The sequence below is a fragment of the Trachypithecus francoisi genome, unplaced genomic scaffold, assembly GCF_009764315.1.
Source record: "Trachypithecus francoisi isolate TF-2019V2 unplaced genomic scaffold, Tfra_2.0 Lachesis_group8, whole genome shotgun sequence".
Lineage (NCBI taxonomy): Eukaryota > Metazoa > Chordata > Mammalia > Primates > Cercopithecidae > Trachypithecus > Trachypithecus francoisi.
This window is the reverse complement of record NW_022681473.1, coordinates 17,603,892-17,630,933: the sequence shown is the minus strand read 5'-3', so window position 1 is coordinate 17,630,933 and position 27,042 is coordinate 17,603,892. Positions and strand designations below refer to the sequence as shown.

At 47.7% G+C, this 27,042-nt stretch overlaps 1 protein-coding gene across 50 annotated transcripts in view; it reads left to right on the top strand.

Moving 5' to 3' along the window:
- Positions 1–27,042, top strand: part of MADD (MAP kinase activating death domain) — a 58,830-nt gene that overhangs the window by 3,596 nt on the left and 28,192 nt on the right. For 5 of the 50 annotated variants that reach the window (XM_033204759.1, XM_033204753.1, XM_033204754.1 and 2 more), the window contains 23 exons: positions 554–703; positions 1,285–1,881; positions 2,917–3,220; positions 3,750–3,881; positions 5,421–5,534; positions 6,261–6,341; positions 8,771–8,949; positions 9,890–10,125; positions 10,323–10,479; positions 11,361–11,464; positions 11,558–11,748; positions 12,124–12,377; positions 12,627–12,766; positions 13,922–14,023; positions 16,828–16,887; positions 17,253–17,355; positions 17,725–17,911; positions 18,007–18,157; positions 18,468–18,674; positions 20,421–20,474; positions 21,749–21,849; positions 23,690–23,773; positions 24,090–24,248. In XM_033204759.1, the coding sequence (XP_033060650.1) occupies positions 642–703; positions 1,285–1,881; positions 2,917–3,220; positions 3,750–3,881; positions 5,421–5,534; positions 6,261–6,341; positions 8,771–8,949; positions 9,890–10,125; positions 10,323–10,479; positions 11,361–11,464; positions 11,558–11,748; positions 12,124–12,377; positions 12,627–12,766; positions 13,922–14,023; positions 16,828–16,887; positions 17,253–17,355; positions 17,725–17,911; positions 18,007–18,157; positions 18,468–18,674; positions 20,421–20,474; positions 21,749–21,849; positions 23,690–23,773; positions 24,090–24,248 (3,759 nt within the window). In that variant the 5' untranslated portion in view covers positions 554–641. Of the gene's footprint in view, positions 1–553; positions 704–1,284; positions 1,882–2,916; positions 3,221–3,749; positions 3,882–5,420; positions 5,535–6,260; positions 6,342–8,770; positions 8,950–9,889; positions 10,126–10,322; positions 10,480–11,360; positions 11,465–11,557; positions 11,749–12,123; positions 12,378–12,626; positions 12,767–13,921; positions 14,024–16,827; positions 16,888–17,252; positions 17,356–17,724; positions 17,912–18,006; positions 18,158–18,467; positions 18,675–20,420; positions 20,475–21,748; positions 21,850–23,689; positions 23,774–24,089; positions 24,249–27,042 lie in introns of those variants that run through there. The other 45 variants (XM_033204768.1, XM_033204767.1, XM_033204794.1 and 42 more) reach the window with 22 other exon arrangements.

Sequence of the window (27,042 nt, the reverse complement as noted above, 5' to 3'; positions counted from 1 at the left end):
CCAGGTGTTAAGCTGGAAATGAAGTCGTTGGTAGGGATAGGTAGGTGAACCATTATTTATCTATTTCTTCTTTTTTTTCTTGAGATGGAGTCTCACTCTGTGGCCCAGGCTCAAGTGCAGTGGCGTGATCTCGGCTCACTGCAGCCTCCGCCTCCCAGGGTCAAGTGATTCTCGTGCCTCAGACTCCCAAGTAACTGGGATTACAGACGTATGCCACCACCTCTGGCTGGTTTTTTTTTGTATTTTTAGTAGAGATGGGGTTTTGCCATGTTGGCCGACTGGTCTGGAACTCCTGACCTCAGGTGATCCGCCTCAGCCTCCCAGAGTTCTGGGATTACAGGTGTGAGCCACTGTGCCCTGCCTATCTATTTTTTAACATTTTATTCTGTGAGCTCATAAACCTAGACACAAGGCTAGGTAAGGGTCAAGTTCTCCTATCATTAGTATGAAAGTGGAAGACCTTCTGACCTCTGCCCCTGGCCGGGAAGAAGTTGAGAGGGATGAGTCCCTTAGGCACAGCAGTGGATCTTATCAGTACTTTTTTTCCTATTAGACTTCGGTTTTCAGAATTCCTCCCGGGAATGCTGACTCCTTGCTTGGTGCCCTGATGCTTCTCTGAGATGAACTGATGAATTGGAACCATGGTGCAAAAGAAGAAGTTCTGTCCTCGGTTACTTGACTATCTAGTGATCGTAGGGGCCAGGTAACCAAGAAGAGATGGACTTTTGTCTTAACATCTGGGATAGCCATAAAACCTGCAGTTGTTCCCCTCTCCAGTTTCCACGTTGCTTTGCATAGCTCATTTTCCCCTGTTATTTTACCCTGATGGGAGCGTTGAAGCCAATAGGGAAACAACAAAGTCAGGTGGATTGAAAGCAAAACCCTGCTCTTAACTAACATCTTTGTGATGTTGAGCAAATACACTCTTTATATCTCAGTTTTCTTATTTTGTAAAAGGAAAAGTACTTTAGAAGCTCCCCCTCTGTGTATGCTTTTTTGGTAATTTATTAGCTAATTCACTTTAAAAGATGTTAATCATCTTCAGGTGCCAGTGATAATTTTATTGTCAAAATCTCTTGTTTCAGAATAGGTGCCTTCATGACAGTGCAGACTTCACTTAGGCTACCAGCTCCATATGGCAGGCAGCACCCATATTTTCCAAGGTGTTACAGTCAGATTACTTTATCCAAAATAGCATCTTGAGCTTTATTCATCGACGGTGGTTAAAATGTGATAGCCCATTCCATCCCTTCAGGCTGCTGAATTTGTCTGTATGTTCTTCAGGCACCCGAGCAGTGACAGTGTGGCCCAGACTCCTGAACTGCTACGACGATACCCCTTAGAGGATCACGCTGAGTTTCCCCTGCCCCCAGATGTCGTGTTCTTCTGCCAGCCCGAGGGCTGCCTGAGCGTGCGGCAGCGGCGCATGAGCCTCCGGGATGATACCTCTTTTGTCTTCACCCTCACTGACAAGGACACTGGAGTCACGCGATACGGCATCTGTGTTAACTTCTACCGCTCCTTCCAGAAGCGAATCCCTAAGGAGAAGGGGGAAGTGGGGGCAGGATCCCATGGGAAGGAAGGAACCCGCGCCACCTGTGCCTCAGAAGAGGGTGGCACCGAGAGCTCAGAGAGTGGCTCATCCCTGCAGCCTCCCAGTGCCGACTCTATCCCTGATGTGAACCAGTCTCCTCGGGGCAAACGCCGGGCCAAGGCGGGGAGCCGCTCCCGCAACAGTACTCTCACGTCCCTGTGCGTGCTCAGTCACTACCCTTTTTTCTCCACCTTCCGAGAGTGTCTGTATACCCTCAAGCGCCTGGTGGACTGCTGTAGTGAGCGCCTGCTGGGCAAGAAACTGGGCATCCCTCGAGGCGTACAAAGGTATGGTTTGCTGCTGCTGTCCAATGGGAGCATTTTAGAGATTCCATGTAATTGGTCTTTGAGGGGCATAAGAAATTTCCTCTGCAGCTCAAGGTCCTTCAGACCTATCTAAGCATGTTTAGAGTAAATATTTTTTCTTTTGGAGACGGAGTCTCGCTCTGTTCCCCAGGCTGGAGTGCAGTGGTGCGATCTCAGCTCACTGCAACCCCTGCCTCCTAGGTTCAAGTGATCCTTCTGCCTCAGCCTCCCGAATAGCTGGGATTACAGGTGTGTGCCACCACACCCAGCTAATTTTGGTACTTTTAGTAGAGTCAGGGTTTCACCATGTTGGCCAGGCTGGTCTCAAACTCCTGACCTCAGGTGGTCCGTCCACCTTGGCCTCCCGAAGTGCTGGGATTATAAGCATGAGCACCATACCCAACCAAGAGTTAATTTTTCTTTTTTTTTTTTTGAAACGGAGTCTCGCTCTGTCACCCAGACTGGAGTGCAGTGGCAGGATCTCAGCTCACTGCAAGCTCTGCTTCCTGGGTTCACGCCATTCTCCTGCCTCAGCCGCCCAAGTAGCTGGGACTACAGGTGCCCACCACCTCGCCCAGCTAGTTTTTTGTGTTTTTTAGCAGAGACGGGTTTCACCATGCTAGCCAAGATGGTCTCGATCTCCTGACCTCGTGATCCGCCCGCTTCGGCCTCCCAAAGTGCTAGGATTACAGGCTTGAGCCACCGCACCCGGCTGAGTTAATCTTTACTAAGCAAAAGACTCTGCAGAGTTAAACCTCCTTCCAAAATTGTTTAGAGTAATGCTGTAATTTGATGTTTAATGGTAGTTAGGACAATAAGTCTTACCCAGTATATATTTTTACATTTGCTCTTGCTGTTGTATATATCTTCTGGTCCCATCTGAGCTCAGAGACTAGGCTTTCCTAATGATGCTTCTTTTCCCTTTGTCACCGTTAGAGCCTCTGTGGTGCTACTGGGTTGCAGTGGGGTATCAGCTCCTGATGCTAATGTGTCTGGTTCCTGCTGTCTGCTTCTCAGGGACACCATGTGGCGGATCTTTACGGGATCGCTGCTGGTGGAAGAGAAGTCAAGTGCCCTTCTGCATGACCTTCGAGAGATTGAGGCCTGGATCTATCGATTGCTGCGCTCTCCAGTACCCATCTCTGGGCAGAAGCGAGTAGACATCGAGGTCCTACCCCAAGAGCTCCAGCCAGCTCTGACCTTTGCTCTTCCAGACCCATCTCGATTCACCCTAGTGGATTTCCCGCTGCACCTTCCCTTGGAACTTCTAGGTGTGGATGCCTGTCTCCAGGTGCTAACCTGCATTCTGTTAGAGCATAAGGTGAGAGGCCAGCTTCCTAGACCTTTCTAGGGGAGGAACTCTTAAATATGCCAGTGGCCAGATCATGAGCTCTTGGAGGACAGGGACTACATATTTTTCATCTTTTTGTGCTCAAGAGGTAACATGATGCCTGGTATATAGCAGGTATTCCGTAGATATGGGTTGAATTAAGATACTGGTATCATGTGGGATGTATTCAGAGGGTTTACCATTCATTAGGGCTTATCCTTAATTGTACTGACCTAATTCTTTGGAAATATCAGTAGTTCTGTTTCAGTGAGTAGTCCTGGGATGGGCAGTACAAGAACTAGGAAGGTAAGGGAGTGATTTGCATATCTCAGGTGAGGGAGGATCACCATTCTGCCTGAATTGGGAGGTGGCAGGCATAGTGGGGCAGAGGGCAGTGCGAAAGACAAAGCTGGAGCTGTAGGCATGGTGAATTGGAAACCAAGTTGTAATGTTGGAAGCTGTTTTCTTGTAAACCTTATTTTATGTTTTGGAGTGATTCTTACTGGATGGCTCATGACAGGTGGTGCTACAGTCCCGAGACTACAATGCACTCTCCATGTCTGTGATGGCATTCGTGGCAATGATCTATCCACTGGAGTATATGTTTCCTGTCATCCCGCTGCTTCCCACCTGCATGGCATCAGCAGAGCAGGTGAGTCTCAAGGCGTCTTCGGCTCTGTCACCTCTGTCTTCCTGAAGGAGGAGGCCTAATGCTCAAAGAAGTTGTAAGTGAGTGCTGGTCCACAGTCCTTTGTCATAACTTATTTGTCTGCAAAATCTGACTGATTTGAACTGATCTGGTGGCAAAGCTTATGCTATTTGTAGTTTTTATTTGTCACAACAAATGTTAATGACTGTAGGCTACTGGCTCCACTGCCGCGGGTGTTACGTAATACAGTAGTTCCTCCTTATCTGTGGAGGATATGTTCCAAGACCCCCAGTGGATGCCTCAAACCACAGATGGTTCCAAATTCTGTAGATATTTTGTTTTTTTCTATACATACATACCAGTGATACAGTTTAATTTATGAATTAGGCACAGTAAGAGGTTAATTTCTCTTTGGGCATATATTTGGTGTTTTTTGGAGACAGAGTCTCCCTCTGTCCCCCAGGCTGGAGTGCAGTGGCACAGTCTTGGCTCACTGGAGCCTCCGCCTCCCGGGTTCAAGTGATTCTCCTGCTTCAGCCTCCCTAGTAGCTGGGATTACAGGCACAGCCACCATGCCCGGCTAGTTTTTTGTATTTTTAGTAGAGACAAGGTTTCACCATGTTGGCCAGGCTGGTCTTGAACTCTTTTTTTTTTTTTTTTTTGAGACGGAGTCTCGCTCTGTCGCCCAGGCTGGAGTGCAGTGGCCGGATCTCAGCTCACTGCAAGCTCCGCCTCCCGGGTTTACGCCATTCTCCTGCCTCAGCCTCCCAAGTAGCTGGGACTACAGGCGCCCGCCAACTCGCCCGGCTAGTTTTTTTTTTTTGTATTTTTAGTAGAGACGGGGTTTCGCCGTGTTAGCTAGGTTGGTCTCGGTCTCCTGACCTCGCGATCCACCCATCTCGGCCTCCCAAAGTGCTGGGATTACAAGCATGAGCCACCACGCCTGACCTCTTTGGACATATATTTGGCTTCTCTTTGGCATATCCCAATTGCCAGCATCAGTACCCTTGTGCTTTGGGGCCATTATTAAGTAAAATAAAGGTTACTTGAACAGAAACGCTGAGATTGTGCGACAGTTGACCTGATAACTGAGATGGCTACAGGTGAGTAGTATATACAGCATGGATATGCTGGACACAGGGATGATTCATGTCTGAGTGGGACAGAGCGGGACAGCATGAGATTTCATCATGCTTCTCAGAACTATTGTCCTGGACTTCAGATATGATCAAGCTGCAGTTTAAAATTTATGAATTGTTTATTTCTGGAATTTTCCTTTTAATATTTCAGACTGCAGTTTACCTCAGGTAACTGGAATCACAGAAAAGGAAACTGTGGATAAGGAATACTACTGTACACAAAAAAATGTACCATGTAACCTTTCAAGAAATCTGAAAAATTCTGAATTTTCAAATGCATCTGGCCTCAAGGGTTTTGTAAGAGGGATTGTTTCTGCATTTCCTTATCTAGAAGAATCCGGACTTGATAAGTGCTTGTGGTAGGTTTTGTCTTTGTTTTTCACCTTCTGTATCATTTCCACAGCTGCTGTTGGCTCCAACTCCGTACATCATTGGGGTTCCTGCCAGCTTCTTCCTCTACAAACTGGACTTCAAAATGCCTGATGATGTATGGCTAGTGGATCTGGACAGCAACAGGGTGAGGTTCTTCGCTGAGGCATTGTAGAGTCTGGAGGAGGATTGCATTCTAGACCCAGTCCTGGGATATCTGTTTTTCTAGATTCCTTTCAGGAATGTTCTAAGTTGTTGGATAATTTCTATTGTGAGACTTACTGAAAAATTTTTTTAAATGCTCCTTTTACCTTATTGGCCAAATAAGCCCTTGGTTAGGTCTCAGAGAATTTTAGGATTTATTTTTGCCAGAATTAAGTGGTGCCCCCACCATATCCTCCAAGAGCAGTCAGACAATTAAGATCTGAAGACCGCTACATGTGTTATAGATCATCTCTTAATGGTTTCCCTGAAGTATAGTTTCCAGTAAGAAACTGTCTTTCAATGCAGGCTTAATGAATTATTTGACCATTTTGCAATGTGAGTATATTCAAACTTTGGTGGGAAACCCTTATGTGTGTTCATTGTAAAACTTTAAAAAAATAAAAATAAGCGTAAATGAAATAAGTGAAAAGCAAAACCGTCATCTTTTTATTTAGAGATAATAACCAATAGCATTAAGCTGTATTTCCTTTCAGATGCATATGTATATCATATATGTGTGTGTACGTATCTTATTGTGCAGTTATATAATGTGTGTTCATTTATATAATAATATTGTATATACATCCTCTTATTTTTATTTACCCTGTGTAAGAGAAATTCCTGAGCAATAAACTCTAAAGTCACGTCTTTTATCATTTCTCTGGTGCAGGTGATTGCCCCCACCAATGCAGAAGTGCTGCCTATTCTGCCAGAACCAGAGTCACTAGAGCTGAAAAAGCATTTAAAGCAGGTACGTGAAGAATGAAGGAAAGAGAGGGGAGTAATAGATGCTGTGGGGTTCCTATAGGAAGACAGCTGTTCTCAGAGCCAGTTTCCTATCAAACTTCAAATGGAGTAGTTTTCTTCACCCTGGATGGGCTTAAGAAAAGGGATATCCCATTTCTGGGTGGCAGAGTGAATCTCAGTGTTTTTGATTCCAACTCATTTTATGCCTTACTATCTTCTAATGCTTATTATACTGTATAAAATAGCCTTTCACTCTCTGTTTCTTGTATGTGTGCCACTCTCTATGGCCTCAGAACATTTTTGGGGGTCTTTTTTTTTTTTTTTTTTTGAGACAGTCTTGCTCTGTCGCCCAGGCTGGAGTGCAGTGGCGCAATCTCAGTGCACTGCAAACTCCGTCTCCTGGCTTCATGACGTTCTCCTGCCTCAGCCTCCCCAGCAGCTGGGACTACAGGTGCACGCCACCACGCCCAGCTAATTTTTTTGTATTTTTAGTAGAGATGGGGTTTCACCGTGTTAGCCAGGATGATCTCAATCTCCTGATCCACCCGCTTCATCTTCCCAAAGTGCTGGGATTACAGGCATGAGCCACCGTGCCCTGCCGATTTTCTCAGTCTTGTTAGGTGGAAGTTAGTAGTGTGGACCATCTGGCTGCTTTTGTATCATCTTCTAGAGTTGATCCTGAGGTTCCTTTCTTCAAAAATTCCTTTCTTTGGCCGGGCATGTTGCCTCATGCCTGTAATCCCAACACTTTGGGAAGCCGAGGTGGGTGGATCACAAGGTCAGGAGTTTGAATCCAGCCTGGCCAATATGGTGAAACTCTGTCTCTACTAAAAATGTAAAAATTAGGCCGGGCGCGGTGGCTCAAGCCTGTAATCCCAGCACTTTGGGAGGCCGAGATGGGCGGATCACGAGGTCAGGAGATCGAGACCATCCTGGCTAACACTGTGAAACCCCGTCTCTACTAAAAAAATACAAAAAACTAGCCGGGCGAGGTGGCGGGCGCCTGTAGTCCCAGCTACTCGGGAGGCTGAGGCAGGAGAATGGAGTAAACCCGGGAGGCGGAGCTTGCAGTGAGCTGAGATCCGGCCACTGCACTCCAGCCCGAGCGACAGAGCGAGACTCCGTCTCAAAAAAAAAAAAAATTAGCCGGACATGGTGGCGGACGCCCGTAGTGTGGCTGCTCGGGAGGCTGCGGCAGGAGAATTACTTGAACCCAGGAGGCAGAGGTTGCAGTGAGCCAAGATCGTGCCACTGCACTCCTGCCTGGGCCACAGAGTGAGACTATCTCAAGCAAACAAATTCCTTTCTTTGAGTAATTCCTCACATCCATTTTTTATTGATTTATTTTCTTCCTCTGCATGCTGAACACAGTACCTGAAGGTAACACATGACAAAGCTTGATTCCCTTCCCCTGCCTTATGTCTTGTGTAGGAACACCAGTAGATAGCACTGTGTTTGTTATTAGGACTCCCTGCTCTCATTTGAAGGGCCTTTAGAAATCTTTTTCTGTGTTGTCTGAATACTTAGTAGTACCTCTAGATGCTATGTTTGGGTTTAAATGGGTCGTTTTGTATCATCCCTCTCACCTCAGTTGCTTTATCACTGCTGATATAATACCTTGTTACTGCAGAGTCTAGTGAGAATTTTAAGTCCTGACCCCGTGATCCGCCTGTCTCGGCCTCCCAAAGTACTGGGATTACAGACGTGAGCCACCGCGCCCGGCCAAGAATTCTATTTTAAATGTTTGTAGGAGCTAAGATCCTTGGACTCATTGATCCTGTGTTCTAATTCCTGCTATTTAAAGTGTGGTTTATGGACCAGCAACATTAGCATCACTAGGGCTTGTTAAAGTGCAGTATCACTCCAGGCATATTGAATCAGGATCTGCGTTTTAACAACCTCCCCCAGTGATTTCTCTCCTCACTCACATTTGAGAAGCACTGCTGCCCTCGACCAGTGGTCTTCACCCTGCCCCATTGAGCCTCTGAGGGGCCGATTTAGCTTGGGATCCCTGAGCATGTGAGGCTCTGCGTCCTGTGTCCTTCAGAGCAGCTATGTTTTCAAATTTCCATTCTGTATAGTTTCACATAGATTCCAGTTTTAAAAAACATTTAATGACTGTAATAATTTTGCAAATGGCTGTCCTGGACTTCAGATAAAATCAAGTTGCCTTGAGCTAGGTTGTCTTCAGATAGAGAGCTACATATTTCAGACTGTTTTCTAAAGGCTAGAGTATTGGGATTTTTGTTTCAAAGATGAAAGGTCTGAAATGGGTTGACCATGATTTGCAAATTAGCACTGTTCTTTGCTGCAGAACTTTTTGACCAGAGAATACGAGATAGAAGACTTTAGGAAGGCTCTTTCCTTGGAGTTGAGATTGGCTAGCTGCCCAGGAACGTACCTTGTATAATGGATTTTCTTGTTGTTCTACAGGCCTTGGCCAGCATGAGCCTCAACACTCAGCCCATCCTCAATCTGGAGAAATTTCATGAGGGCCAGGAGATCCCCCTTCTCTTGGGAAGGCCTTCTAATGACCTGCAGTCCACACCCTCCACTGAATTCAACCCACTGATCTATGGCAATGATGTGGATTCTGTGGATGTTGCAACCAGGTAAGACAAAGCCGACTTTATAATCACAAGTTCTTAAATTGATCTCTTTGCTCTCTAAGTGACCTTAGGGCAGACTATTTCCCTGAACCAGGGTTTCTGTTTTTTTTGAGATGGAGTCTCACTCTTGTTGGAGTACAATGGCATAATCTCAGCTCACTGCAACTTCCACCTCCCAGGTTCAAGTGATTCTCCTGCCTCAGCTTCCTAAGTGACTGGGATTACAGGCACCTGCCACCACGCCTGGCTAATTTTTATATTTTTAGTAGAGACAGTGTTTCACCATGTTGGCCAGGCTGGTCTCGAACTCCCGACCTCAGGTGATCCGCCCACCTCGGCCTCCCAAAGTGCTGGGATTACAGTCGTGCGCCACCGCACCCAGCCCAGGGTTTCTTTATATATAAAATATGTGCCATATTTGGTTGTTATTTTCCACCTTGGTAAAAGCAAAGTGAAGAAATAGTAAACCACGTGCTCAGGATGAAGAGGGGGCTGATGATTCTTTTAAGATATCTCTCCCCCGCCGGGCACGGTGGCTCACACCTGTAATCCCAGCACTTTGGGAGGCTGAGGTTGGCAGATCACGAGGTCAGGTGATCGAGACCATCCTGGCTACCACAGTGAAACCCCGTCTTTACTAAAAATACAAAAAAAATTAGCTGGGCATGGTGGCGGGTGCCTGTAGTCCCAGTTACTCGGGAGGCTGAGGCAGGAGAATGGTGTGAACCTGGGAGGTGGAGCTTGCATTGAGCCGAGATCGCGCCACTGCACTCCAGCCTGGGCAACAGAGCCAGACTCCTCAAAAAAAAAAAACGTGTCTCTCCCCTTGATGTTGGAAGCCTGTTAAGTGATGGCTTTGGGAGGTGTTCTGAGACTTTAGATCATGGGAATCCTTACCCTACAGGGCATGGGTCTCAAATTATCTCATCATCTCCTTCCCCAGGGTCGCCATGGTACGGTTCTTCAACTCTGCCAACGTGCTACAGGGATTTCAGATGCACACACGTACCCTGCGCCTCTTCCCTCGGCCTGTGGTAGCTTTTCAAGCTGGCTCCTTTCTAGCCTCACGTCCCCGCCAGACTCCTTTTGCTGAGAAATTGGCGAGGACTCAAGCTGTGGAGTACTTTGGGGAATGGATCCTTAACCCCACCAACTATGCCTTTCAGCGAATTCACAACAGTGAGTCCACTGTGCCTTCTGCTCCGCTGTGCCTTCTGCCTCTGTCCTCCTGATGGACTTTGATTTTTCCTTTGCTAATCTTTGACCTGTGCCTTCTGTCCTTGCTCTGCTTTAGACTTTTTCCTGCCCTTCTTTCAGGCATTGCTTGCCTTTTTTTCCTTGCTGCTGACTTTCTATTCTTTTCCCTCATGGGGTAGATATGTTTGATCCAGCCCTGATTGGTGACAAGCCGAAGTGGTATGCTCATCAGCTGCAGCCTATCCACTATCGTGTCTATGACAGCAATTCCCAGCTGGCTGAGGCCCTGAGTGTACCACCAGAGCGGGACTCTGACTCCGAACCTACTGATGATAGGTGAGCATCCTTAGGGCAGCAAAAAGGTTTTTAAGGTGAAGAGGCTCTCAGTAGCCCTTCTTTAGCACAGAAGAGGCAATCTCATAGGCTTCCCATATCAGTATTTTTTTTTAATTTTATTTCTTTATTTTTTTTCATGTGTAACAGAGTCTTGCCGCTGTGTCACCTAGGCTGGAGTGCAGTGGTGCCGTCTCAGCTCACTGCAACCTCCGCCTCACAGGTTCAAGTGATTCTCCTGCCTCTGCCTCCCAAGTAGCTGGGACTACCTGGCTAATTTTTGTATATATACATTTTTTGAGATGGAGTCTCGCTGTGTCTTCCAGGCTGAAGTGCAGAGGCATGATCTTGGCTTACTGCAAGCTCCGCCTCTTGGGTTCAAGAGATTCTCTTGCCCCAGCCACCCGAGTAGCTGGGATTACAGGCACATGCTATCACGCCGAGCTGATTTTTTGTATTTTTAGTAGAGACAGAGTTTCACCATGTTAGCCAGGCTGGTTTCACACTCATGCCCTTAAGTGATTCACCTGCCTCGGCCTCCCAAAGTGCTAGGATTGTAGGCGTGAGCCACTGCGCCCGGCTACTTTTTGTATTTTTAGTAGAGATGGTGTTTCACCATGTTGGCCAGGCTGGTCTCAAACTCCAGACCTCAGGTGATCCACCCGCCTTAGCCTCCCGGAGTGCTGGGATTACAGGCGTGAGCCACTGTCCCAGCCCCCATTATCAGTCTTTATGCTTTGGTTGACTGTTTTTCTTGGCTTCCTTATTTGATTTGTTCCCTGGCCTTGAGTTCAGAGTGCTCCCCCTTTTATTTTTCCTGGTGCTGATTGCAGGTGTTCTCCCTGCCCCTTTCTGTTTTGTTTTCTATGCAATTCACTCTGCAGTGGCAGTGATAGTATGGATTATGATGATTCAAGCTCTTCTTACTCCTCCCTTGGTGACTTTGTCAGTGAAATGATGAAATGTGACATTAATGGTGATACTCCCAGTAAGTGTGCTTGGGGAGATTGGCCAGCCCTGGGCAGGGGTTGGGGGTCCAGGGCTGGGGTGGTCTATACCTGCCTTCCTTGGATTTTGGCAGATGTGGACCCTCTGACACATGCAGCACTGGGGGATGCCAGCGAGGTGGAGATTGACGAGCTGCAGAATCAGAAGGAAGCAGAAGAACCTGGCCTAGACAGTGAGAACTCTCAGGAAAACCCCCCACTGCGCTCCAGCTCCAGCACCACTGCCAGCAGCAGCCCCAGCACCATCATCCACGGAGCCAACTCTGTAAGTGAGGAGCGGTGGATGAGTGAGAACCATGGCCTGGGATGTGGGCCTCATCTATTAGGAAAGCCAGGCTGTAGCTATTCATTTGCTTCTTCTCACACAATTTTCTCATCTTCCTCTTCATGGGCCCTAGAGCTTAGAGCCTAAGAGACCTAGTTTTGACCCCAAAAGGAGTTCATCAGGCTTTGTTCAGGGTACAACTGTGATTCCCCTTATATAGTTTGTGGGGACAGAGAACAGGTGCCACAGAGATCGTTTCCCACACATTCCTTAGGCTAGAAATCTGACAGGCCTGGTCCAGCGCTGCCAAACTGGGATTACAGGAAGATACCATTGGGCACCAGGTAACCACTTTTAATTTCATGTGGCCTTCAGGAACCTGCTGACTCTACGGAGATGGATGATAAGGCAGCAGTAGGCGTCTCCAAGCCCCTCCCTTCCGTGCCTCCCAGCATTGGCAAGTCGAACGTGGACAGACGTCAGGCAGAAACTGGAGAGGGGTCAGTGTGCCGACGAATCTATGACAATCCATACTTCGAGCCCCAATATGGCTTTCCCCCTGAGGAGGATGAGGATGAGCAGGGGGAAAGTTACACTCCCCGATTCAGCCAACATGTCAATGGCAGTCGGTGAGAGCCTGGGGATCCCTTCTAGATGGGTGACTGAAGGACCTCACCTCAGTGGACCCTGGGCGAGGGTTAATCAGAAAGTCTAAGTCTGAATGCTCTCGTGGTCCTGCCATCCCCAGAGGGTGGTGTTTTGATCCAGGGGTTTAGGAATTACAGGAAGGGAGCGGCAGCTGCAGTGTAGCATAAGGCTCATACTCCCAAGGTCAAGTACCCCTGCCTGGGGCTCATAGGTGCCACTGTGCATTCAAGGGCTCAAAAGCTGCTGCGGCCCAACAGCTTGAGACTGGCAAGTGACTCAGATGCAGAGTCAGACTCTCGGGCAAGCTCTCCCAACTCCACCGTCTCCAACACCAGCACCGAGGGCTTCGGGGGCATCATGTCTTTTGCCAGTAAGTGCCTTGAGCTGTCTCTCTCATTCCTGTGTTCCATTTTCTCTGCAGCAGAGCCTGACTACCGCACTTGTTGTTTAGAACTTCACATGTAGGGCTAGGTTAGCATTAGCAAGCTCTAATTCAGTCATTTGGGTGATACTGAATAAGGTGTTTTCAAGTGAGGGCAGTAAAGGACAGGGACAGATTAGTCATTATCATTATGCATGGGCGTTTCAGTCTATTTCAGATAAGAGCTGGATGGGTAACTGGAAAACAGGCAGGAAATTCAGGATCACACACTTGTACTTATATTTAGTGGAAATACTCTGGTCAAATTTGATTTGAGTCCATATCTGTTATCTTCTTTGCCTCATAACGGACTCTTCCATGAATGTGCTTTGAAATCGATACGAGGCCGGGCGCGGTGGCTCAAGCCTGTAATCCCAGCACTTTGGGAGGCCGAGGCGGGCGGATCACGAGGTCAGGAGATCGAGACCATCCTGGCTAACATAGTGAAACCCCGTCTCTACTAAAAATACAAAAAAACTAGCCGGGCGAGGTGGCGGGCGCCTGTAGTCCCAGCTACTCGGAGGCTGAGGCAGGAGAATGGCGTGAACCCGAGAGCGGAGCTTGCAGTGAGCTGAGATCTGGCCAGTGCACTCCAGCTTGGGTGACAGAGCGAGACTCTGTCTCAAAAAAAAAAAAAAAAGAAATCGATACGAGATTGAATTTTGTGCTTAGAGAGTATTTCCAGCAGTGTGGTGTAGTATCAGTTAAAGATTGAAGACAGACTATGGACTAGAGAGAGCCAACGTCGAGGATCCCTGTTATCGTGAGTTTCTTCAGCAGCCAGGGAGGGACAGTGCCAGCTTCAGACCAGAAGCCCGTTAGCTGCCAGCTTTCATGCTCTGCAGCAGTAGATGAGAGACTCGGATATTATCATGTGAGGTGGACAGAGAAAGCTGTTACTGGGTTTTGGCTGCTCCTGGCAATGGCTCCATTGTTTGCCTGGAGTTAGACTTGATCCTTTCTAAGACAGATCAGAGATGATCTGATCCACTAAACTGGGATTGTGTTTGGAAAGGAGGGAGGTGCAGATGCTGATAGTCATTAGTCCAATGCTTTGATTACTTACTCTGCCAAGTCATCACTCTCACACCCTCCCCTTGATAGGCAGCCTCTATCGGAACCACAGTACCAGCTTCAGTCTTTCAAACCTCACACTGCCCACCAAAGGTGTCCGAGAGAAGGCCACACCCTTCCCCAGTCTGAAAGGTAACTACAGCCTTCCTTTTGCCAAGCCAGGTTTCTCCGGGAGATATTTTGGGCTTTGGGTTCATGTCAGGAGCCCTGCGTCTGGTGAATCCTTTGACCTGGTTGTCGTCCCTCATGTTGCTCCTCATGGCTTTCACTGCACATCCTGGGCTCCAGTGGTTGTCAAATGGAAACCATCTTCGTAGCTAGAGAGGGCCCTGTTATGTAATTTAGGACAATGGCAGCTGTGGGATTACTGCTGCTGCTTGGGAGGACCCTGTCAGGGTACGTGATTAACATAGGGATCATCAGCCGCCCCCCGTCGTCTGCTGGGTTGCCACTGCATGAGCTTAGGACAAACTCCATGCCAAGGAGCTGGCCCACCAGAGAATGGTTATGGAGAGCCTGGCAGCATTTATAGAGCACAGCCTCTCACCTCTCACGCACTCATAAGCCTGTCAACCCAGGGCTTGTGAGTGCGCCAGGTAGTATTTGTTAGTTTCTAGGGGCAGTTAAGACCTAATTTGAAAGCCAGGCGCAGTGGCTTACACCTGTAATCCCAGCACTTGCACTTTGGGAGGCCAAGGCAGGTGGATCACGATGTCAGGAGATCAAGACCATCCTGGCTAACATGGGGAAACCCCGTCTCTACTGAAAACAAAAAAAATTAGCCAGATGTGGTGGTGGGCGCCTGTAGTCCCAGCTACTTGGGAGGCTGAGGCAGGAGAATGGCGTGAACCCGGGAGGCGGAGCTTGCAGTGAGCTGAGATCATGCCACTGCTCTCCAGCCTGGGTGACAGAGCAAGATTCCATCTTAAAAAATAAAAAGACCTAATTTGAATTTGGCTTGTGCCATCTGACAGTTTCGGGGGCTTTTCTGAATTTGATTTTTCTTTTTTTTTTTTCCCTGAGACAGAGTGTCACATCCCAGGCTGGATAGAGTGCAGGGTGGTGATCTTGGCTCACTGTAACTGCTGCCATCCAGGCTCAAGTGATTCACATGTTTCAGCCTCCCGTGTAGCTGGAATTACAGGTACACGTCACCTCGCCCAGCTAATTTTTGTATTTTTAGTAGAGATGGGGTTTCACCATGTTGGCCAGGCTGGTCTTGAACTCCTGACCTTGAGTGATCTGCCCACCTCGGCCTCCCAAAGTGCCAGGATTACAGGTGTGAGCCACCGCACCTGGCCTGATTTTTTTGTTTTCTCTGGATGGTGTGCTGAAATTTTTTTTTTTTATTTATTTTTTATTTTTTTTATTTTTTTTTATTTATTTTTATTTTTTTTTTTTTGAGGTGGAGTCTCGCTCTGTCGCCCGGACTGGAGTGCAGTGGCTGGATCTCAGCTCACTGCAAGCTCCGCCTCCCGGGTTCATGCCATTCTCCTGCCTCAGCCTCCCGAGTAGCTGGGACTACAGGCGCCCGCCACCTCGCCCGGCTAGTTTTTGTATTTTTTTTTTTAGTAGAGACAGGGTTTCACCGTGTTAGCCAGGATGGTCTCGATCTCCTGACCTCGTGATCCGCCCATCTCGGCCTCCCAAAGTGCTGGGATTACAGGCTTGAGCCACCGCGCCCGGCCTGTGTGCTGAAATATTTAACTGTGGTAGGAAGTGCAGTGAGAAGCAACCTCATGCATTCTATTTTTTTTGTTTTTTTGAGATGGAGTCTTGCTGTGTTGCCCAGGCTGGAGTGTAGTGGCGCAATCTCAGCTCATTGCACGCTCTGCCTCCTGGGTTCACGCCATTCTCCTGCCCCAGCCTCCCGAGTAGCTGGGACTTCAGGTGCCTGCCACCACGCCCAGCTAATTTTATGTATTTTTAGTAAAGACAAGGTTTCACTGTGTTAGCCAGGATGGTCTCGATCTCCTGACCTCGTGATCCACCTGCCTCGGCCTCCCAAAGTGCTAGGATTACAGGCGTGAGCCACCACGCCCGGCCAACCTCATGTATTCTTTAACTGACCTCTCATTCCTATTGGTAAAAAATGTCAGGTTACTTGGGTGCAGTACCTCACACCTGTCATCCTAGCTGCTTGGTAGGCTGAGGCAGGAAGTTCACTTGAGCCCAGGAGTTTGAGGTACAGTGAGCTATAATTAGGCCAGTGCACTCCAGCCTGGATGACAGAGTGAAACCCTATCTCTAAAAGAAACCAACAGAAACAAACAAACAAACATTGTCAGGAGTCTAAGGCGTGTTCTTAGGTGGTGATGGGAACATTGGATAAATGGGCAAAGGGACATCAGAGCTGGTAGTGTAAGGAGCAAACTAGCACTGCCAGGGAATCCACATGTGGCTGGGTAGGCTAGGGATGGAAGGGTGTCAGTGTCACTGGCCTTCATTTGGTACATTTGAAGAGGAGAGTGATTGAAACTCTTTCATTGCATGCTGATGCATTGTTGCATTTGCTGCACTTACCCTCTCACCCACCTCCCATCCTCATACCCTGACCCCCACTCCCAACAACAGCATCTGCAAGATGGGTCGCTTCCCTGCACATGCCCTCAGGCCCCTGACCCCCTGTGCTGGATGTTTTCTGAAAACCAGCGGTCCCTCTTTCATGCATGTGTGTGTTCAGTACCTGAAGCCTTCTTGTGTCATTTACCCGCCCCTGGCTTTGAGAGGCCACAGTCTTAAGGATGGTCTTTTCTTAGAGCCTTGGTTGTCTCCTGGTCACTTGGCTTCCAGCTCTGAGGTGCCGGAGAACCAAGGTTATGTGCATTCCTCAAGCTTTGGGAGAATGCTCAGATTATCTGGCTTACTGCTCCTCGGAGGGGTAGAGGGGTTGCGGTATTGTGGTGCACCTACTAATTGTGTATTTTGTGTCCCAGTATTTGGGCTAAATACTCTAATGGAGATTGTTACTGAAGCCGGCCCCGGGAGTGGTGAAGGTGGGTCTTGCCTGTGAGCTGTGCATGATCTTTTTTTTTTTTCTCTAGCATCTTCTGTGCCTGCCTGAGGGCCATCCTTCTCATGGAGCTAGCAGCATCACATGAGTGACCTGCTTGCCCCGTCCCCCATGACGCCCATGCTTGCCCATGGGGCGTGCTGCTGGTGCATGTGGAGTGGCTTGAGTCTCCATCCCCACCTCCTCCACATTGCCATGGCTGGTTTCTACCTACGTATGATGCCTTGGTGCTACCCTCACCCAGCCCTTCTGAGGAACGGGCGTGGAACATGGCTACTCAGGGCTGTGCTGGCATGAGCTCCTGCACTATAATAGTGATGTCTCTCATTCCTGCCTCCCCTGCCACAGGAAACAGGAGGGCGTTAGTGGATCAGAAGTCATCTGTCATTAAACACAGCCCAACAGTGAAAAGAGAACCTCCATCACCCCAGGGTCGATCCAGCAATTCTAGGTAATAAATGGTAGAGCTGTTTTAAAAGTTCTCAGGTAGAGGTGGGGTGATTCCTCTGCAGAACTTTAGGGATAGAGTGGGAGAGAAGCTCTCAATGGGGTAGATGTAATCAATTTCTTGCCAGCACTTCTCGTTCTGGCTTGATCTCCATGCAACTGAAAGCTTACAGTGTTGAGCGGGGTGAATCAGCAGTGGTGGGTATTTGGGCAAATCAGGTTCTCCGGAGAGCTGGGGGATGTGATGGACTTGGACATTCAGAGTGGTGGCTTTGTGTTTTACCCCTGGAGGCAGGCATCTAGTCTGGGTGAAAGGTGGGGGGTGCTCTGCAAAGGAGCTGGTGACCACAGAAGCGGTGTGTGGACCCTGTAGTGAGAACCAGCAGTTCCTGAAGGAGGTGGTACACAACGTGCTGGACGGCCAGGGAGTTGGCTGGCTCAACATGAAAAAGGTGCGCCGGCTCCTGGAGAGTGAGCAACTGCGAGTCTTTGTCCTGAGCAAGCTGAACCGCACGGTGCAGTCAGAGGACGATGCCCGGCAGGACATTATCCCGGATGTGGTCAGTGTTGGGGGTAGGGAGTTGGAGTAACTGGGGAGAGGGATGTGAATACCAAAGGCAATTTGCCAACACTAGTCCCTGGGTTATTGTTGCAGGAGATCAGTCGGAAGGTGTACAAGGGAATGTTAGACCTCCTCAAGTGTACAATCCTCAGCCTGGAGCAGTCCTATGCCCATGCGGGTCTGGGTGGCATGGCCAGCATCTTTGGGCTTCTGGAGATCGCCCAGACCCACTACTATAGTAAAGGTAGGGATTGTACTTGCTGGGCACCATGCCATCCCCAACTCTCCCACTTGTCTCCCAAACAGAAAATATATTTGTCCCCAGGACAGGTTTCCCAGTGCCATGCTGCTTCCCATCAGGCTTTGGGGTTTTATTTTCTAGTGCATGTTTGTATGTAGTGAGTGTTTTTTGTTATGAAAAGTAAGACATCACCTCATCTTTCCCTGAACTCCTTCCATTCCACACCCTTCTGTATCCTGGCTCCTCCCACCTTATGTCTGCACCTTGATTCCTACTCACTACTCCTCTTGACCTCTTGATTTTTTTCCCTCAGAACCAGACAAGCGGAAGAGAAGTCCAACAGAAAGTGTAAATACCCCAGTTGGCAAGGATCCTGGCCTAGCTGGGCGGGGGGACCCAAAGGCTATGGCACAGCTGAGAGTTCCCCAGGTGGGACCTCGGGCACCAAGTGCCACAGGAAAGGGTCCTAAGGAACTGGACACCAGAAGTTTAAAGGAAGAAAATTTTATAGCGTCTATTGGTACGTATCAGTGTGTTTGGTGCAGTAGTGGAGTCCTGGCTTCTTAAATATCCCTTTCTCCTCAATTCATCCAGAATCCTGCCTTTCTCTGCCCCATGCTTTGCTTCCTAGAGAGAGAAGGGGACCTGTGTCCATTTCTAGTGGTGTTTCTTTGTACTTCTCTAGTCTTTATATTTCATCCGCAGCCACCCCTCACCCTGTATCTTAGAGGAAGAATGGAGGTTTTATTTAGAGGGCCAGTAAGGGTTACTGCAGGGGGTGTGAGCTGTACTCCTGGCCGCTCTTTTTGTTTACATCTGCATTTCTTCACGTAGTGGAGAGAATTCCTGGAAGTGCTCAGGAAGTTTATAGATGCATCTTTGGGCTATACAAACAACATTTGTGTCTCTGAAGCCAGTGTCCTCCCGTCCAGCCATTACACTGCTCTGGAATGTGCTCCTCTGGGGCATGTCTGGCAACCCCATTTCCCTGGGTTCTGGATCTTTGAGGTATAGGTTTCCAAGTCAGTTCTTTAAACACTTCCTCACCGGACTTGATTAAAATCTCGTTTACATTTGGTGTTTCTCCATTCCCACAAAGGCAGTGTCTTAGTGAGCGTTGTGGGCATTACTTCTGTTTGGCTCACTCCCTGCTTGACCTTGAGTCATCAAGGTTGGATCTTTCTTTTTCTGGTTCTAGGTCCCTAGGCACTCTGCTTCCAGCTGATGTTTCATTGCCATGGCCATTAGCAGTTGCCATATGCTCCCATAAATGGTGATGTGGAACTGATTCCTTTTTAGGGGAGCTACACTTCCCTAGCCAGCAGAATATTATTCTAGTAGCAGTCAACTCCTGGCTTTCTCCTGCCTCATATGATGTTCTAGAAAAAGTACTGACCTGCTAGTATGGAGGTCTGGAGTTTTAGTCCCGTATCAGCCTGCAGCTAGGAAAGCAACTTTGGGCAAATAACTTCCCCTCTCAGGGTCTCTGTCTCTTCATCTGGGAAATGAGGAAATCATACGGAAATGAGGAAATCATACTAAGTACACTCTGAAGTTCCTTCCAGGAAAAGAATTGCTGTGGTTGCCATTCTGTTTTCCTCTATGAAGATGCTGGTCTTGACCATTTTATGTTCTCTGTCACCTCAGCTGGAAGCATTTTTCCAGATTGCTGGTTGGTAGTGCAGGCACTGGCTCTGGGGGTGAGTTGGTTTCTTGAGGAGCAATGAGGAGGGGTGCGAACTGCCTGCATGAATTGGCCTTTGTCCAGTCCAGTGAATCAAACAGATTGGTGTTCATGCTTTTGAAACTCGGGCCTCTTGAGGTGTTTGTCTGTCTCATCTGGAATCTGTAAAAATTGTCCTTCCCCAGCTCATTTGGCAGAGAGAGTGTAGCATGGTGGGAATTTAAATGGATCCTAAGTTACATGATCTTGATCAAGTGCTCCAGCCTCTCTTTAGGACCAGTTGCCTTATGCAAAAATGAAGGAGCTTTGTTAAGGGCCCTTCTAGCTCTTAACATTCTGCAGGGTTTTTACTGCCACATTGGGATTGGAATTAGAAATTTGGAATCTGTTCATGAGTTTGGGTGGAGGGGTTAGATGTCTTGTTTTCTGCCCCTTCTCCCCATGAAGATATCTTTGTATCTCTTGGTTGGTAATCCAGTGCCTGAGACTGAATCGACTTGGGTGGGTGGGTTTCCATTTCATCTGTCTGACCAGCCTCTGACTCTCTGTCTTTCTCTCCTGCTTGCATTGCATCTGGGGTAGAATTGTGGAACAAGCACCAGGAAGTGAAAAAGCAAAAAGCTTTGGAAAAACAGAGTAAGGAACAAATGCCCTTTCCTGTTCCCAAGTCTCCCATACCTGCCAACTCCCCAGGCCCAGTTGGGGCAGGCTCCCTTTGTCAGCCCCACCCCAAATTTGCTCTTAGAGGGTGTTTGGAATGGCAGCAGGTAGGTAGCATGTGACTCCTAGGCGTGTGGCACGTAGGCCGCTTCTTTCCTCCTCCCCTCGTGTCAATCAGGTTATAACCAGGTGTCTACTGAATACAGTTCCCCAGAACTTGGTTCTCTGTTGCTTCAGAGTTGGTGGGGAGAACGTTTGCCTATTTTAGTGCCCCCCATTGGCTGATACCTCCCTCACCTGTTAGAAGGCCTGTGGGCACAGTTGGCAGAGATGGTTGCTGTCCCTCCATGTTGAGTCTGTAGCTGCCCAACTCTCTGGTGGCTTGCCTAGGCACGCTTTCTTGCTTTCTGTCATTCTGTCCTTCTGCCATACCATTGTGGGTGGGTGGGGGACAAGGGGGGTGGTTTTTATCTCAAACGTAGTTTGATGGGCAGTGCCCACCAAAACAGCTGGTGTTTCTTATCTCATCGGGCCCAACCTTTTCTACCTCCTTTAGACACATTTGTTTGGGAAGCATTAAGTGACCTGGGGACCATAAAATGGTTTCAGGTACCAGCAAAGCTCAGACTCTGAGTGCCATGGAATGTGGTTTAGACATTTGTTTGTGGAACTTTTCTTTTTTTTTTTGAGATGGAGTCTTGCTCTGTTGCCCAGGCTGGAGTGCAGTGGTACGATCTTGGCTCACTGCAACCTCTGCCTCCAGGGCTCAAGCAATTCTCGTGCCTCAACCTCTCGAGTAGCTGGGATTACAGGCATGTGCCACCACGCCCGGCTAATTTTTGTATTTTTTGGTAGAGACAGAGTTTCATCATGTTGGCCAAGCTGGTCTCAAACGTCTGACTTCAGGTGATCCATCTGCCTCAGCCTCCCAAAGTGATGGGATTACAGGCGTGAGCCACCATGCCCAGCCTCGTGGAGCTTTTTTGTTTTAAGATGATTTGCTCATAATTTTCTCAGGTTGAGAAGATGACTGGAGAACCCATTGGGACTAGGTCTGATTTGTCTTACTTCGTTCTTAAGGCATCTGGGGACCTCTTTTTCCAGTGGGTCCTGAGTCGGGAGTAGTCCTTGGAAAGGTGACTGGGATGGGCTGAACAGGTCTGGGACCAGCCTGTGCTGCTGTCCCACCCCCTTTACCAGCCTGCCCCTAGCCTTTGTGCACGGAGTAACAGAAATCTTCCCCTACTCAGGGCCTGAAGTTATCAAACCTGTCTTTGACCTTGGTGAGACAGAGGAGAAAAAGTCCCAGATCAGCGCAGACAGTGGTGTGAGCCTGACGTCTAGTTCCCAGGTTTGTGACAACCTTGTTGAAAATTACAAGGATTAAATATGCTGTCTCAGAATACTTCAAGTTAAAAAAAAACAAAACGGCCAGATGGCCGGGCACAGTGGCTCATGCCTATAATCCCAGAACTTTGGGAGGCCGAGACAAGTGGATCACCTGAGGTTGGGAGTTTGAGACCAGCCTGACCAACATTATGAAACCCCGTCTCTATGAAAGATACAAAATTAGCCAGGCGTGGTGGCGTATACCTGTAATCCCAGCTACTTGGGAGGCTGAGGCAGGAGAATCGCTTTAATCCGGGAGGCGGAGGTTGTGGTGAGCCAAGATTACGCTATTGCACTCCAGCCTGGGTAACGGGTGAAACTCTGTCTCAAAAAAAATTAAATAAAAGTAAAAAAAATAATAGCCAGGTGCAGCGGTTCATGCCTGTAATCCCAGGACTTTGGGAGGCTGAGGCAGGTGGGTCACTTGAGGTCAGGAGTTGGAGTTCGAGACCAGCCTGGCCAACGTGGTGAAACCCCGTCTCTACTAAAAATGCAAAAATTAGCCAGGTGTGGTGGTGGCCACCTGTAATCCCAGCTACTCAGGACACTGAGGCGGGAGAATCACTGGAACCCGGGAGGCAGAGGTTGCAGCGAGCTGAGATCGCCACCGCTGCGCTCCAGCCTATGCCACAGAGTGGGACTCCGTCTCAAAAGAAGAAAAAAAAAATTAACAACCTCAAAACAATATAAATATCTAATGATAAGGAATTGTTAAATAAGTGTAATAGATCCATGTAATACAATATTAGTATCCATTAAAGGTTGTGCTTTCAAAAATTTAGTGACATGGGAAAATGTTTGACAAAGCTGCATATAGTGTGATTCCAATTTTATTTTTTATTTTTTGTTTGTTTTTGTTTTGTTTTGTTTTGTTTTGTTTTTGAGACGGAGTCTCGCTCTGTCGCCCGGGCTGGAGTGCAGTGGCCAGATCTCAGCTCACTGCAAGCTCCGCCTCCCGGGTTTACACCATTCTCCTGCCTCAGCCTCCCGAGTGGCTGGGACTACAGGTGCCCACCACCTCGCCCGGCTAATTTGTTTTGTATTTTTCTAGTAGAGACGGGGTTTCACCGTGTTAGTCAGGATGGTCTCGATCTCCTGACCTCGTGATCCGCCCGTCTCGGCCTCCCAAAGTGCTGGGATTACAGGCTTGAGCCACCACGCCCAGCCCCAATTTTATTTTTAAAATGTATTGAGAAGAAACTGAAAGGAAATATACTAAAAACAGTGCTTAACGTGGGAGGTGGATTTACAATTTGTTCTTATTTCCTTATTCTTTCATGTATTTTCTACAGTGAGCATGTACTTTTTTAATGCATTGTTTTCTGTTTTTTGTTTTTGAGACAGGGTCTCACTCTGTCGCTTGTGCTGGAGGGCAGTGGTATGCTCTGAGCTCACTGCAGCCTCAACCTCCTGGGCTCAAGTGATGCTCCCACCTCAGCATCCTGAGTAGCTGGGACCACAGGCGCCCACCACCAGGCCTGGCTAAGTTTGTATATTTTTTTGTAGAGATAGGGTTTCACCATGTTGCCCAGGCTGGTCTCCAACTCCAGGGCTCAAATGATCCTCCCACCTCAGCCTCCCAAACTGCTAGGCTCACAGGCGTGAGCCTCTGTGCCAGGCCTATTTCTTTTTTTTATTATATAAGTTGTACATATTTTATATTCCGGAAACAAAAGTTGCTCGTGACTTCTCTAGGGATGATAACAGAAGGGTGGGGATGGGGAGAAAGAAGGTACAGTATTTCTGTGGGAAACTGAGAGGAGATTGGACACCTCCCCTAATGTTCCTGTGTCTTGTTTCAGAGGACCGATCAAGACTCTGTCATCAGCGTGAGTCCAGCTGTTATGATCCGCAGCTCAAGTCAGGATTCTGAAGTTAGCACCGTGGTAGGGGAACACCACACTGGCATCTTGGTGGGTGGGGTGTGGATTTCCCCTTTGGAAAAGGGCGCTACTTTCTCTTTGGAGGCTGCTCTGAGTCTCAGGTCAGCATGGTGCTCATGGTGGAGAGGTTTACCATCATAAGTGTGTGTATACGAGATTTCACCCAGAGCTTCTCATCTTATAAAGAAGGTACTTCCAGAGGCTGTCTGACACACCTTTGAAATTTATACTTTTTTATGGTGGCAGGGAGCTCTAGCAGCTTGGCATTTCTGGGGCCCATCCCTGGGGACTATCTCTTACCACCTTTTTTCCTTTCCAGGTGAGTAATAGCTCTGGAGAGACTCTTGGAGCTGACAGTGACTTGAGCAGCAATGCAGGTGATGGACCAGGTGGCGAGGGCAGTGTTCACCTGGCAAGCTCTCGGGGCACTTTGTCTGATAGTGAAATTGAGACCAACTCTGCCACAAGCACCATCTTTGTAAGCTTTGTTTGCTAACAAAAGAAGACCATTTCTTTAATGGGGGAGGGAAGCAGGCTAGAAAAGAATGAAAGTTAAGAGACACTAAAGAGGTGAAGGTTAAATAAGGAAGAGGTAATCCTCATATATTTGGCTGTAAGGAAAACATTTCTTAAGGCTTTTTTCAGTTGTTTGACTTACGATCTGGGACTTTTAGAACCCTCTCCTGACTCGTTGATGAGTTATGCTCCCTGCCCAGTCAGATAAGGGCTTTGAATCCTATGTAGTATTAATCCCCAGGTTTAACACAGGCAAAGTAATACCTTTGTGGTATTTGTCAGGACAATTACAGCTCTCATTTAGTACCAGTCTGTTTCTATGGAGTATCCAGTTTTATTTTGGACTCTGCTCTATTTAAATAGCATCTTAAAATAGCATTCTATTTTAGTATATTACTAACAGTTATTTGAAGTTTTCATTCATTAATAAACATCCATGAAGTGATTTACTAAGTGCCAGATTTTGCGCTAAAGAAACAGGGATGAAAAAGGCATAATTTTTACTCAAGTTTGTGATTCACTATATTGCTGTGAGTAGTCTCTTCTAATAGGTGAGAGGAACAATGCCTTAGGAAAAAAGAACTTCCCTAGATCACACAGTAAGCCTGTGATCAGCTGGAAGGAGATGAATTCCTTTTAGTCCTTGCCTTAGACATCTGGGTTTTTTGTTTGTTTGTTTGTTTTACACAGGGTCTCACTCTGTTGCCCAGGCTGGAGTGTAGTGGCACAATGACTGCTCACTGCATCCTTGACCTCCCAGGCTCAAGTGGTCCTCCCACCTCAGCCTCCCAAGTAGCTGGGACTACAGGCATACACCACCATGCCTGGCTAATTTTTTAGTCTTTTGTGGAAATTGGGTTCCCCTTTGTTGTCTAGGCCAGTCTCAAACTCCTGGGTTAAGTGAGTCTCCTGCCTTAGCCTCTCAAAGTGGCATAAGCCACCGTGCCCAGCCTCTGCTTTTTAATGTATATGTGCCTCTATAGGCTGTGTTAAAACACTGATAGACTTGCCACTTTATTAAACGGAGATGAGAATGGACGTTCTCTATAAGAGCTTATAGGCATAGGTCCTTATCTTTGGCCCGTGGGGTGAAAGGAGGAAAAATTTAAATGAAACCAGCTATTTAAGACTGGTAATCATTCCCACCCGCAGAGCCTTCTGTATGTGTTTTTAATAGATTCAGTGACCTCCCAGAGTGAAGATTGGGAATAGGATTGAGAGGCTCTTCAAGTTGATGGGCCTTAACTCTCTCTGAGTCTGAACAGACTGGTTGGTTGATTGAATGATTAATTGATTTTTCTTTTGTGCTGACAGTTTATTAGGGGTTTCCTTTTCTTTCTTCTTTTTTTTTTTTTTTGAGATGAAGTCTCGCTCTGTTGCCCAGGCTGGAGTGCAGTGGTGCAATCTCAGCTCACCGCAAGCTCCACCTCCCAGGTTCACGGCATTCTCCTGCCTCAGCCTCCCAAGTAGCTGTTACTACAGGCGCCCGCCACCACACCCAGCTAATTTCTTGTATTTTTAGTAGAGACGAGGTTTCACCGTGTCAGCCAGGATGGTCTCAATCTCCTGACCTCGTGATCCTCCTGCCTCAGCCTCCCAAAGTGCTGGGATTACAGGCGTTGAGCCACCGTGCCCGGCCAGGGATTTTCAATAATGTTTTCTTTTCATATTAGTTCAACCTTCACCCCAAAATCTAACCATGGATCGTAAAAGTTAAGTTGGCAACAGGTCTATCCTGCTATACTTCCTGTTTACCTTTAGATGCTTTTCAAGCCAATAGAGGTTACATTTGTGGTGGAAGGAGCCAGAGTAATAGGAAAATTACTTCTGTTCGCTTTGAAGAAAATCCTCCTCCTTGAGCGTCTTCTGAACTTTTCACTGTAAGACATCTCAGCGCTTGCTGTACCCTTCAGCCGCATAACTGTGAGGATAGCAACCATCAGTTTCTCATAAATGGAAGCGGCAGTGAGAACTGTCTACAGCAGTTTGGCTTCAAGGCCTTTGTAGAGGCCCATTATTCCAAAACACCTGTTAGCCATTTGTGTGTCTTCTTTTAAGAGAGATCTGTTCAGCTCATTTGCCCATTTTTTAATAGATTGTGGGTTTTTGCTGTTGAGTTTTTTCTTTCTTGTATATTCTAGACATTAATCCCTTGTCAGGGCCGGGCGCGGTGGCTCAAGCCTGTAATCCCAGCACTTTGGGAGGCCGAGACGGGCGGATCACGAGGTCAGGAGATCGAGACCATCCTGGCTAATACGGTGAAACCCCGTCTCTACTAAAAATACAAAAACTAGCCGGGCGAGGTGGCGGGCGCCTGTAATCCCAGCTACTCGGGAGGCTGAGGCAGGAGAATGGCGGAAACCCGGGAGGCGGAGCTTGCAGTGAGCTGAGATCTGGCCACTGCACTCCAGTCTGGGCGACAGAGCGAGACTCCACCTCAAAAAAAAAAAAAAATCCCTTGTCAGATGAATAGTTTGTAAATATTTTCTTCCATTCTGCAGACTGTCTCTTCCCTCAGTTCATCATGTCCTTTGTTGTGCAGAAGCTTTTTAGTTTAATATAATCCTGTTTGTCTACTTTTGCTTTTGTTGCCTGTGCTTTTGAGGTCTCCATAAACTTTTTGCCCAGACCAATGTCCTGAAGCATTTCTGCTACGTTTTCTTCTAGTAGTTTTATAGTTTTGGGTCTTATAAGTCTTTAATCCATTTTGGGTTGATTTTTGTATGTGGTGAGAGGTAGGGGTCTAGTTTTATTTT